At 50.9% G+C, this 13,419-nt stretch overlaps 3 protein-coding genes across 3 annotated transcripts; all 3 read left to right on the top strand.

The window, feature by feature from the left end:
* Positions 1 to 573: 573 nt before the first annotated feature.
* PMZ80_002169 (uncharacterized protein) lies at positions 574 to 1,840 on the top strand (the record flags this gene model as incomplete). The annotated part of the gene is made up of 2 exons (XM_064870603.1): positions 574 to 1,346; positions 1,393 to 1,840. The coding sequence occupies 2 exons, from the start codon at positions 574 to 576 to the stop codon at positions 1,838 to 1,840; spliced, it is 1,221 nt and encodes a 406-aa protein (XP_064733056.1).
* A 543-nt stretch (positions 1,841 to 2,383) lies between these two features.
* On the top strand, positions 2,384 to 3,743 carry PMZ80_002168 (uncharacterized protein; the record flags this gene model as incomplete). Its single annotated transcript, XM_064870602.1, has 3 exons — positions 2,384 to 2,603; positions 2,652 to 3,227; positions 3,280 to 3,743. 3 exons carry the CDS (start codon positions 2,384 to 2,386, stop codon positions 3,741 to 3,743), a joined length of 1,260 nt encoding a protein of 419 aa, XP_064733055.1.
* Positions 3,744 to 10,678: 6,935 nt separating this feature from the next.
* On the top strand, positions 10,679 to 13,106 carry PMZ80_002167 (uncharacterized protein; the record flags this gene model as incomplete). Its single annotated transcript, XM_064870601.1, has 4 exons — positions 10,679 to 10,952; positions 11,005 to 12,069; positions 12,218 to 12,883; positions 12,934 to 13,106. The coding sequence occupies 4 exons, from the start codon at positions 10,679 to 10,681 to the stop codon at positions 13,104 to 13,106; spliced, it is 2,178 nt and encodes a 725-aa protein (XP_064733054.1).
* Between the last annotated feature and the right edge of the window lie 313 nt (positions 13,107 to 13,419).

Below are 13,419 nucleotides of genomic sequence, written 5' to 3'. Positions count from 1 at the left end.
CAGATTCACAAGCTGCCGCGTCATGAGTAGTCACAGTCCCTAAGCTCGTAAGCTGGATGTTAGGGGCATGCTGTCCGGCAGTCTGGCATTTGGAAGGAGGGTCCGTGGGGTTCATCCTTAACTTAGGCTGTTTACCCAAAGCCTGGTGGCGTTGTATACTGCACTGATCTGGTATGCAGGGAATCTACTTCTGCTCCACGAAGCAGATGGTTAGAAAGGTAGGAAGAACGAGTACTACACGACAAGTTGAGCCGCAGGCACGATAAGGTTTCTCCGGCACATCATCACACCGAGATACCGGAATTCACCAGCATGTAGACACCTGCGTGAGCTGCAGATACAAAGTTCCAGAGCAGTAATCGGACATAACACTGGATAGTATTAGTACCTGTTCGGGTCTCATGAAGCTGTATTCGGATTCGGATCATGTCGCGCTCCAAATGCTTCCCTCTGCTACAACGCAGCTTGAGAGCTTCCAGACCAGCAACGAGGACGACCAGGCATAAATGCCTACGGGCCTTCTCATCCTCTTGCGTTCGGTCTACGGATGGTGTCTACAAGGAGCTGACGGCTATGCGTGTGCGTAAACCATGGATCGAAGCCTTCCGCGAAAGCCAGCAGCCTGGACAAGGGACGGGCACGTCCAAGCAATACCCAAAACCCGATACTACCCCAAAGACGATGAAGGACAGCTATGTAAGAATCGTGCTGCCACTTGGACAAGATCCCTGGCTACTGGACACCTACTCGAACGCGACGGGACAGCTACGGACAGGCGCACTTCTGATGGACTTGGACGCTATGGCTGGTGTGGTCGCATACAAACATACTGGCGAGGGCGTGAGCACCGTCACCGCCGCTGTTGACCGTATATCCATCCAGAACCCCCTGCATGAGATTTGTGATCTGGAGCTTAGCGGACAAGTCACCTTCGCAACAGGCAGGAGCAGTATGGAGATCACCCTGCAAGTCGCTAAAGCCCCACAGCCGGGGCAGTCAGTCACTCCCGCTGATGTCTTCATGACTTGTTCCATGACCATGGTAGCACTCGATCCAGTCACGAAGAAGCCTGTCAACATCGCCCCTCTGAAAGTGGAGAGCCCTGAAGACAAAGCACTTTTCGCGAAAGGGGAAGAGAATTACAAGAACAAGAAAGCACTTAAGGGAAGCCATATCCTTTCAATGCCGCCCAACGAAGAAGAGAGCGCGGCTATCCATAAAATGTGGACGGAGAATCTAGCATATGCCGACACGAACAACCCAGCAACACAACCCTCGAACACGATATCCATGGCTAAGTCCAATATTCATTCTACCCAGATCTCTCAGCCCCAGTATAGGAATAGGTACTTTCGGTCTGTATTTTATGCGAAATATCCTAACGATTGATAGGCATCATTTTATGCTGTTCGGCGGCTACCTCCTGAAGCAGACCTTTGAGCTCGCCTTCACCTGCGCCTCTGCCTTCTCCCATAGCCGTGTCCAGTTTCTCAACCTTGATCCGAGCACTTTCGAAGAGCCTGTACCTGTAGGGTCAGTATTGTACATTGGCGCCCGTGTTACCTATACAGAACCAGACAGCAATGGCGGTACGAGAATTCAAGTCATGGTCAATACGCATGTCCGCAATGTTGAGCACGCAGAGCGGAAAAACACGGGAACTTTCTTCTACAGTTTTCATACAGGTGCTGACATCAAGGTCCTACCACAGACCTACTCGGAATTTATGATGTGGGTGCAAGGCAGACGTCGCGCGAAGACATTGAATGCTACACTGCATGCTGATGGAAGGGATACCCAAGTCCTTACCGGCGCGTCAAGCAGCAATGTCACGGAGTGATTGCATATAAGCTCCGGAAAAGTGTAGTGCCAGAAGTGAACGGTGGATGAACAGAGATCATCCCGCTTAGACCTCAGAAGAGATACTGTCGGACAAGCTAGACGGATCCATTTTGACAAACAGCCAAGTGCTGGATAAGGAGCATCACGGTAGGGGCCACGAACATCTAGCTCGAAAGTACAGAAAGTCTCTTCGATCCTCTCACGAAATTCGATTCCAATTACCTACAGGACCCGTACATGCTGAGCCCAGCTACTATGCACACATTCGGGATGGAGAAGCGGGTGACACGGCTCGGATGCTGTTTCACTGCTACACGCACGGCTGTGAACATGGCCTTATGTCCATGATGCAGCTAAGCAAAGGGTCGAAATGAAGTCGCTAGCACCTTGTTGTTACCGAACGAACAACATTGGCATCACCCTTGCGAGCGACAGCATGGCCCAAGTGCAAGCCTGACTCTATAAAATCCCACTCAACCCTGGCCATGTCCTTCGACCACCGTAGACAAACTTTGGATAGTGAAGCCGTGTTTGTGTCAAGATGGCTTTGTGGTATCATCTGCCATCGCTTACGACGGTCTCTATTGAGAACAACGAACATCTCAAAGCTCTGGCATGCCGTACACCTTCCTTGTTCCAGCATGTCCAAAGGCGCGACCTGCCTGTCAGCAACTGGACCCCTGTCCTGAAGCAGATTGCCTCAGAGGCCCGTCTAGACCAGGAGCTTTTTGGGCGGCGGCGCGATGTATCGACGATATACGGTAAGCAAAAGAACCCTCACCATGACCATAGCTGATGCAGGATACTAGACGTCTACAAGACAATCTACCAGAAGACTGTCGACCCTGGCTATCGAGCCCACTCTTTGAATATACCTGCCTCGTTCGATCATTCCATCCGAGCTTCAAATGCCTATCATATTCCAGAAGTGATGCGTTCTAAGATCAAGAAAGATTTCGGACAACCACCCAGGGGAAGAACGTGGGAAGAAGCCAAACACGGCACAACAGACAAGGCCATGAAGTACCTCGAAGATTTGCAATATCAACATGCTCGAAGAGTCGGTGGCTTCAAAGCTGAGATGGAGACAGACCAGCACCTCGGCGATTTACAGATCTTGTGCTCTGAAATACGAGATGCTTGCGACGATGTCGTGGTCCTTGCTGCTTGCAATCATGACGTGACGTTGGATGGCGGGTTTATTGCCCACCTGAAGGAGCCAAGCCTTTGTGTGTTTCACCCAAGGTTCTTCTCAGACCTCTATGTGGACGGCTTGAAGAAGCTACAAATCATCCCAGGGGTAACACGAGTTGAGGACATTTTCAAAGCCACTCGTTTTAAGACCCTTCTTCACGAAGTTTTGCATGTTGAACACGTGCGGAATGGTAAGACTGGCACACACGTGGAATGACCTCGACAAAGCTAACTAGTTCATAGCTACTGACGCCAAAGTCCATTTAGCAGAAATGAGGGCATTATGGCCTAGCGTCCAACCGCCTCTTCACGGGTATATCTGCAAACCGGCGCGTGGTTCAGGTTATTGGGTCTGTTATTCTCGATATCTGTGCAGGGTACTTGCCGCTATCAGACCGCAAGATGCCGAGATAAACGCAGAGACATACGCAATACATACTATGCTCAAGACTCTACAAGTTGCATATCCTGAATACGACTTCTCAGGCGAATACGTCACTTATCGAGATGAGCTGCTTCACCATTTCTCAGGCCTGGACATTCTGCGCCATCCGAACGCTGGGTCTATCTGCGATCTAAAGGCCCCAGCCTACGATCCTGCCAAGGACTTGTTCAAGAGAAGGTTCGGTGGCTGGAAGCCTGACAGCGTCGAGCAGCTTACTGAAGAGCTGACCAGATGGATTGAGGACGAGGAGGAGGTCGCCTAGAAGACGCTAATGGGGTCAAGGTATAAGCGACATAAATTCGGAAAGCTTGACATTTCGAAAAAGCAGGAGACATTCTAAATACCGCGAAGTTGTTCGAATACAGTCGTGAGCATGGACGGAACTAGCTGCTAGCAGGAGGACACCCACTTCAGCCACACACCAGCGAGCAGAGGTTGTCAGCGAGAAGGAATCATCACAAGCATTTCAGTCAATCTGGCGGACATATGCCGCAACCAGTACTACGATGAAGGCATTGCAATAGGCGATGCACAATGCCAGAAGTTCACTGCACACTCTTCGTCTTTTCACAATCCAGCGTTATGTATGTTTCCCCATCACTGTAAAATTAAGAGAGCGCCGTTGGGAACTATTTGCGTACGAAGGTGGAAGCAGGCCTCAGTCAATCAATAGCTAGATGCAACAGAGTGTGCAAGTGGATGTCAAGAACGGCAGGAGCGAGCCAAGAAGGAAGCACGGGAGGGAGCTGGAGATAGAGGGTCGCGGACTCTTGGTGCGGAGTGCTAGGCAGGCACAATCAAGTCGTGAAGACGGATAGCAGGTATAGTTGGCATATTTTAGACGTGAGAAAGGCGCGAAAGCGTGGTGGTGGTTGAACTTAGGCAAGGTGTGACTGCGCTGTACCCAAAATTGCGCCTTTGGTATCTTCATGAAAGGTCATCCTGTTGTGCCGCAGCCTTTGGAGTCATGTCGCTTGTTGCGTTGATTTCGACCGTACTGCGGCGCCAACGTTCTTGGATTGTATTTGCGACCGTAGTATACGTAACTTGAACTTCTTGAGAGTTTGTTGAAGAGGGTAGCAGTGTGGTTGTTGGCTCAGGTGGTATTTGTCTTCGAGCTATCTTGCAGGACGAGATAGTTAATGCTCGTTGCTCAGTGATCCGTAGGATGGTGCTGATAGGGGTGGCTCGAGACGTAAGCAAGGTCCATGGACGTCTTGGGTGAATGAATGAAGGAGTAAATTTATTCTGCTTTGTCACGTTCTCGCAGCGTTGTGCTTTGATATGCTTGTATCGGCTACACCACACAATCTGTTCACGAACGAAGATCGACTTCTAGCTACATTACGCCCTCGGGTTGGGTCTCAATTTGAGTGTCTATGGAGCTTGCACAGAGAAGCGTAGCGACGACACAGCGAGACGGTGAATGTTGATCTACTCGAGGCGTTGGACGACCAAACTTGGACATTCTGGACATGCGCCACCGTAGACACCCTGTACCTTACATTGATATTTTCAGCTCTGATGATTATTCATTTTAGGAGAAAATGAATGTGTAGTGTTGCGAGGCTGCTTAATCTAGCTGCGTAGTTTATTTCTTCGTAAGAGAGTCGTAGAAGGAGATGTAGAAGATGGAGGTAGATGTACCCCACGGTCGCGCAGTTCAAAGTGTCCCAGTTTGGTCGTCCAACGCCTCGCTACTGTCGCAGGCACATTGTGTCTTATCTAGCGGATGCCTGCGATACTAACATCCTGTAAGAGCTAATAGCACAGGAGCAATTGAAACAACGTCCTTGGAAATCGTTGACCTATGCCCGTAGATTAGAAGTTGATGTGCAGGATCATTCCTTTTGAGCGCTGAGGCGACTATCAGCATGTGCCTTTCCCAGTCTGCTACTCTTGAGAGGCATGGTGTCCAACAGACGCCATGGGCTTCGACGATGGGCACACGGTTCTGTCACTCGACGAAGTCGCAGCAGTCACAGGCTCCTCAGACTCGAGCTTGATGGGTTTGTCAAATTTGGGTGAGGCGATCGCAGCGTACCTCACCTCACCCATTTCGAGGCAATACCGTCCTGCAAGGTCAGACACCACATCCCCATAGCATCCCCCGCCTGCAACGGTGCGGTAGCTCGGCATCGGAGCAAATAGACCGACGCAGCCTCAGCCCTGGGATCACCAGGAGTCGAAGTGTCTGGAACGTGGACTAAATGTGTCTGGGACGTTAGTCGAGCAATAAGGATTGAGGTCCTGACTGCGAGAGAGGCGGTAGACGTAAGGGAGGATCTGCGTATAGCGAGCGCCTCGTTCAGCAAAGACTTTCAGGGACTGAGCAACTCCGTTGCACGAGCTTCATTACCGGTCCTCTGATTCACTTGAGCAGTGAAATTTGAAGGCGAATAGAAGCGTCCCTGTGCTAACGTTCGCGGTGCGGCGAATCACGAAGTAGCTTTCGGCCGTTCGAGCCTGTTAAGGAAGGCATGGAAACAGCGGTGATATCTGGGTGTGGCATCTGTCAGTCATGATCGAAACTGACTGCTCGCGTGAGCACGTCAGAACTGTCAGTCAGTGTTTGCGAGATCCACCACGATGAGCGTGCGCAACCACAACGATGAGGTAGAATATTCACGAGGTTCCATGTGGAAGCCATGTGCAACGCGCAGAAGATTGCATAATGTTCCAGCCTTGGTGCAGCTCTCAGCACCGAATGTGACGAAACAGGCTGTCACGGACGATCAACTCGGTAGCTTGGATTCCGATGTAACTGGCCGGCAAGGGCTTCGAGCTTATGATGGCTTTGACTCGTGGGAAAGTGTCAAATACTGGTAGTGTAATGGGATACGTAACCGGCGACGAGAAAAAACAACTCAAGATCGCTGAGAATCGCTGATCCTATCTTGAAGAGGCGTGCGCAGATTGCGGCGCTACCGACAAACAACAGTGTCCTCTCGGGTTCGAGCCTCTGTCTTCAGGTCGATCATCTGCGTGAATGGTCATTAGATGCGCTGCCAGTAATGTTCGTGCGCGCTGCAAACAGCAATAATGTGCAGTTTTGTACTAGAAGCGCGCTTGCGTATGGAAGCGTGTTCTCGTGAAGAAGGAAGATCGGCGAAAAGATACAAGAATGAGGAAGCTGCCGTTGAGCTTGACAAGTCAGGTTCTCCATACAGAATTTGACCAATGGAAAGGCACATTGACCGAGGAGCGTTGAGTCTTGCGCCATGCCTCTTCTCCATGCTTGACTTCACGTGGCTCCGTCTTGAATCCATGTTGCCACGAAGTTGGCCGATCAAAACTCTAATCATGTCTCTGATGATGGCCGGCTATTTTCCACATCATGAACATCAACGATCACATTTCCAATCACACTTGCAAGTAAATCAGGATACAAAGAGTTCTGCCGACGTTCAGCATATTCTTGGCATTGTTAACGATGATCTCGCCTTGTTCACTTGTGCCGAACGGGGCTCATGCTCAAATTAGGTGGTTCCCAGGTGCACTTCGTACATGTCGTGAAACCACAGGCTCAGTGGTACTGTAGATAGGATTCCATAATTATTGTCGGGCGTGAAAAGTAACGATCTCTGCCTGACGTCAAGGACCAGTGTCGAGAAGGCTGGAAAGCTGCAGCACCTAGGAATGATCGTCATAACCAGAGTGTTGCGGCACTGATGAATGGGAGCCACACGCTAATAGCTTAGCCAGGCTGATGTTGGGTCCATTTCCATCCTTTCTTCATCCTTTGGCTCCTGGTGCTCTACGCGTCGCAGTCTGAATAATGCCCAAAAGGAACCTAGGTCGATGATCAGTTTGGATATCTGCGACACCGGCTGTACAATAGCGATCGACCTCATTTCGATGCTATTCCATCCACAACAAGTAGTTGATAGGAATGCGATCTACAATGGACTTGGATGTAGCCAGTTCAGGCACGAACACCAGCCCACGCAAAGTTCATGCACGCTGTGTTACAATATAAAATAATAGCCGATCACCGGAAAGTCTCTTTTCTCACCAAGCCGAATTTGCTGTGATCCGATCATTATTTACTCCGTAGTAGTACAAGCACGGAGCACTTCCCTAGTCCAGCAGCCGTGTGTTACAAGCTGATCATGAGCCACACTACCTCTGACAGGATGTAAAAATATTGCTTTTCTTTGAGTGCGCTCGGACTTTGGGATTTGATCGACACAGGCCGCCTAACGTTCGGGGCGAGTTCGCTAACGATGATTGGCAAGTGCGCGGCTACGTTTCAGCCACGGTCGCAAGATCTTTCCTTCATTATTTACTGCCAGCCATGTGAGGTGTTCTGCATTGCGTTGGTGTCTGCACCTTTGTTCGTGTACTCTTCGTCACCTGCAGCGCGGACTAAAGACCTCTGGCCTCGAAGCTGCTTGCCTCTCTGATTCCTGGTTCTCGATCCGTTGCCGAGCAAAATTGCTGTGCCGGCGGTCTGAAATAACGGTTTGTTCCCTATGCTGATAACACCACCAAGCTGCAAAAGCCCTGAGGCCGGAATTGAGATCGATCAGCTATGAAGCATTCGGGCATTCATGGGTCCAACATCGAACGGGTCGACGGTGGATGACGCGAGAGTGTGCTAGACGCATAAGCCGAATTGTACGGTGCATCTCATTGGCATACTTCAATAATGTAAGTTATGCATTTCCAAGAGCCGAGCGGAGCATACGTTCCAGGAGAGGGGCCCTTCAAGTCCTGGCAGCCAAAGAGCAAGAGCTCGAAGAGTGGATTTGTGGCTGTTTGGCCGGCGTCTAATTTCAACTCTGTTCCGAGCACCGATGTCTCGCACGAAGAAGGCCGTTTCAGAATGTGCATGCGGCAGTTGCTGGAAACATGATCCGTTCTTGCAAATATGAGTACGTCGTTAGTCGTGGTCGTCACCATCAGCTCTTGTCAGGTAACTTAGCAGTATTCTACAAGTGGAAGGTTATCTACTCTATGTTCTCATGTCGCTCTAGGAAGGCACTTGGGGCATTGTATGTGAGAATAATGATCGGCTTAGAAGAGCGGCCCAAATGGTGGGTTGCCTCGCACCAGCCATGGAACGATAGTACACTCCTGCCACTCTTGTTATCATCATGAACTTACACACAGATAGTTCTGCATATAGGAAAGGTGTACGAGCTTTGACAGCCACAATTTTAAGGTGGCGTGACATTGAAGCTGTCTAGCACTAAGCACCAGAGAGGCTCCCTCCGCCCCGCCTGCCATGCGCGCTAAAGCCACCTAACGTCTTGCAAGTCCGAAGAGACCCTGCGGATACGTTTGGGCTGCCGGACAAACAAGAAAGCACACGATGAAAGGTCCTGTGGCAGTGAACACCGTTTGTCTGCGTATGAAAACACCCCCGATTCTCATAACAGACCGAGGCAATGCTCGAGCTTTTATGTAGAGACCTTTATCCCCGGGAGGGAGGCGTACTGTAAGTCAGGCGGTTACTCGAGCATTCGTTGCCAATACCACCTATACCGTTTTTCGCCATGCCATTCTAAATATAGAGTCCCGACTGTCTCTCTTCCACTCCTCCAGTTTCTGCATATCGTCTAACCATTGAGTAACCTGAATCTCATGGCACCGAATTACTGCTGTGCAGTCGGAGATTCGCTGTGACAGCGCACATATTTGCCATAGATGTTGATACAGCCATCAGCCTCATCAGACTTCCAGAGATTGGCAAGGGTGAAACCACAGCAAGCCAGATTAGCACAAGCGCACAAGAGACTTTCCACGTCGCCACTCGCGTGGAAAGCCAAAGCTACCTGCACTTGCAGTAGACTGTTTTGTGGCACTGGTCTTTTGCATATGATCGTCCACGCCGTTACGAGTGCCGTGTGCTGACACTGGTCCAAAAGGCGGGCCACCTGGGTCTTGACCTCCTGCAATCAACGTGATTCGACCGTGCCAACCCTTGTTCTTCGCATCCAGGCTTGACTTGGATGCCACGCATATCTCGCCTTTCACACACAACGTCTCCACTTGTCATGCTGGCTCATGCATATGAAGCAACGCTCCTCGAAGCTCTCATCTGTAAGCGAGCATGGCTAAATCGAAGTCGCGGTCGGGAACGGAGAGCGCAGCAAAAACAATCTTAACACCATCGCCCACCGTCGTTGCAGGTGCCTTCGGTACTCCTCCACAGGATCATACGGTACCCATCCTAGAGGCTGACCAAGTTGGTGTATGTCATCTCTTTCTATTCAACCGTTGAGTTTTCCATCTGCCTAAAACCCGGTCCTTGTCTGTACGTTTGCGTCGTCCAATTACTACTGCACGACGAGTCTCCCAGCGAACTCTATCTATTCGTCGAAGGTTGCCCTCGAGCTCCCGGACACTACTACCTCGGAGCACCTGCAAGCCTGGGTCGCTGTTGCTCTTTGGTCGCCAAAACTTGTTTCTGTACCTTCCTTCGGCAACCTCTGACACTTTTCGGTACAAGATAACAGTACTGCACCGCCACTTCTATACCTCGACCTCAGCCTAGCGAGCATACTTACCAGGACCGCCCTCATTCCTCGACATAATCTCGCTTTGATTGATCAGTGTGTCGCATGGTGAGCTACCCTGTACTTCATCCTTGCCTTCGACTCCATACTTGCGCATTGGTTTCATCTCCAGCAAGACGCGGGCACTTCGCTGGTTATTCTCCATCGACCCCTCCACTGCACATTAATATACATTGTCCAATCCTCGACACCCCGGCAGATCTTGTTATTGTTCGAGCATACCTGGTATTCGAAGCCGTCTCAGACTCGATAGCCTAGACCTGCTTTTGACCGGGTATTCATCCTTCGACTAGGGTGGAAGCACTAGCCGCTGAGGCTCGAGCATTCATTCTTGAGAACCCTGGTCTTGATAGCTGTCCAAGCTATCGGTCGAGGCATCTATCCTTGCAGTTCGAGGAGCAGGTACCGCGACTAGGAAGACCTCGGTGACAATAGCCAGGGTGCCATTGCCCATTGTTCAACTGCGAGATCAAAACAACGAACATATCCTCCTTGCTTTCTCGCTTGAGAGCCTGGTCAGGCCCTGGTCATACCGAGAGATCTGTTCAGCGGGTTGATCTTCGTTCGTCTGCCTCTATCCTAGCTCCTTTGAAGTCCTATTCTCCGAATGGCAGATGTGCTCTACAGCCTTTCGCGTTGTTCACAGGAGTCCAGCAACTGACATCTGTCCTCCATGCAGCAATCTTCGAACCAAGCGTACCAAGGACAGGCTCCGGCGCGTCAAGTTCAACAGTCACCGAACCTGAGCAATCCTCCAACCAGTCAGCAATCATTCGCGGCACCAAATCCGTACGCGCACCATACGAACATCCAATCGCCGTATTTGAATCACTCGACTCATTTTGCGTCGCAACAACAATCACAGCATCAGAACGCGCAAGAAAATCCCTACTACCCTTCAGCTCCTAGCCCGCGCAGTTCGAACGGCGCGACTTACTACCCTCCTGGTAAGCTATTGTGTAAAAGCGCCAACTGAGGCGCACGGACTAACGGTCACAGAGAAGCAAGAACACATGGCGGCAGCAGCGACCATGCAGCGGCCACCATACCCTCCTATGTATCATACACCACAGTCGAACTCTCCCGCATCCGTAACTTCACCACAAACTCATGACCATGGGCGCCCAATGTTTTCGCAACAACCGAACCAGATGACACAACCTATGTATCCATACACGTACTCGCCTCTTACTCAAATGCAAACGCCATATGGCTCGCACAGTCAACCTTCCATGGCGCCCACGCAAATGCTCCCGGGGTCGTACAACCCGCCTCAGATAACTCATTCTCAAGTGTCATCGCACACCCCAACTCTCAATACAAGCCCAAGGATCAAATCTGATCCGAACCAGGCCTTTTCACAGACACCACAGCAGCGACCGAGCTTGATCAACCAGCAGCATCCGACGCCGGGACCAACGCCAGGATCGACAGGTGTGGCATCCTCTCAAAACAATGTGCCGACAACGGGTTCCAATGCAGCACCTGGTCCAATACCTGCGACCACACCTCTTGTTGTTCGTCAAGATAACAACGGCGTGCAATGGATTGCTTTCGAGTATTCGCGGGATCGAGTCAAGATGGAATACACTATCAGATGCGACGTTGAGTCTGTGGAAACCAACAACCTAGCCCAGGAGTTCAAGTCCGAAAATTGTGTCTACCCTAGAGCGTGCGTCCCCAGAGATCAGTACAAGGGCAACCGCTTGAATTACGAGACGGACTGCAATCAGGTTGGGTGGGCTCTGGCAGACTTGAACCCGTGTTTACGTGGCAAGCGTGGACTAATTCAACGAGCGGTGGACAGTTGGCGGAACAGTAATCAGGACATGAGGCTCAGAAGCAGACGCGTACGAAGACAAGCCAAGATGAACAACAAGACAAGAGTCAGTAATGCCGGACCACCCCAGTCCACTGGTCCCGTTTCGGCAGGGCTTCCTGGTCCAACGTCAATGCCAGCCCCTGGCTCCCGAGGGCACACGACGCTACCGTCTGCGAATTCGCAGGTCCACCACCATCATGGACAGCATGATCTCTCACCAACAGCTCAAGACCCCTCATCAGGTAGGTTTCTTCTATCCGCCAGCTCATCACATGCCCCGTACCACCATTATCAGCACTACATCCGTGTATGAAACAGGCGACACCATCAGTCTCTTTGTGAGGAGGGTTACCTACGAGTCAAGAATTTGCTGTACTAACTGATCAGTAGCCACGAGCTACTCTACGACCCAATCGATACATCGACCCGGTTCGACCTCGCAACACTTGGCAAGTCCTAATGAGATAAGGCACGCACAAACGTTCCCAGGCCATCAGGCGTACCCAAATACAGCAACCTCGCTTGGGCCTTCAATGGCGCCTCCGATGCCAGGTAGCATGTACCAATATGGCAGACAGGGAGGGAATGCAACGATGGTCTCCAAAGAACAACAAGACAGAGACGAACAGGAATCCGCACTCTTTGGCGATTTGCCCGAAGGCAAGAAGAGAAAGTTCATCCTCGTAGATGACACGCAGAAGAACGCACGAGTCCGAGTCAAAGTTACATTGGATCAAGTCAACGTCCAGGACATTCCAGACTCATACCGAAAGCAAAACTCAGTCTATCCACGGTCGTACTACCCGATACAAATGCAAGCCGAGCCTTCTGCGGGTCGATTTAGTACAGATGACATGGACGCAGATCACGGAGCCCCTACCATTGGTCGTATGACAGTACCATGCACGACTAGCGAAGGAGAATCACAAGTAGAAGTCGCTCAACTGACAAGGGGCAAGCGAGAACGAGAGCGGAAGGTAAACGAGCTTGGATATCGCATGGCTTGGGGACAGGGGAGAGTGTTTTCCAACCGGCCAATTTTCCTGGCGAGAGCTCGTGAGTCGTATTGACAGAACCATATAAATATTCTCACTGACAAATCGAAGTGGACGCATACAGAACGAAGCAACGAAGTGCCCTAATAGGCGCCGGCCAGGATGCCTCTACCATTCCAGCGCACCTCGAAGTTCGGCCTGGTAAACGGCGATGGATCGAGCGTACCCGCCCAGCATCTCGTCCTGAATCCCCGCCGCCGAAGCTCACCGACGAGGCACCATAAGACGCCTTTGTTCTCAGTATTGAATAGCGTTCCCATTTCTGAAGTACGCCAGGGACGAAAGTGTACACTAGCAAGGCGTTCAGCATTGCCGAGAAAAAGTGTTATTAGACACCCTGAAGCATCTACATCTTCGCGGACACCAATGGTCGTCTAAAGCGCCCGAATTTTCCCGCAAGGAGCTTCGAACCACGGCCGCGAAGCCTTCGACAAATTTTCTATTCTTGCCAAAGCCATTTCTCGTTACCACGAATTCAGTGGCGAGAGTGTTACACCACTTTTTCAACACAGATTCGATTCTTTCCTTCCCTTTACT

This window comes from Knufia obscura (genome assembly GCF_036327395.1).
Source record: "Knufia obscura strain CCFEE 5817 isolate CBS 148926 chromosome Unknown scaffold_2, whole genome shotgun sequence".
In the NCBI taxonomy this organism is placed as follows: domain Eukaryota; kingdom Fungi; phylum Ascomycota; class Eurotiomycetes; order Chaetothyriales; family Trichomeriaceae; genus Knufia; species Knufia obscura.
This window is presented reverse-complemented; position numbering and strand designations above follow the sequence as displayed.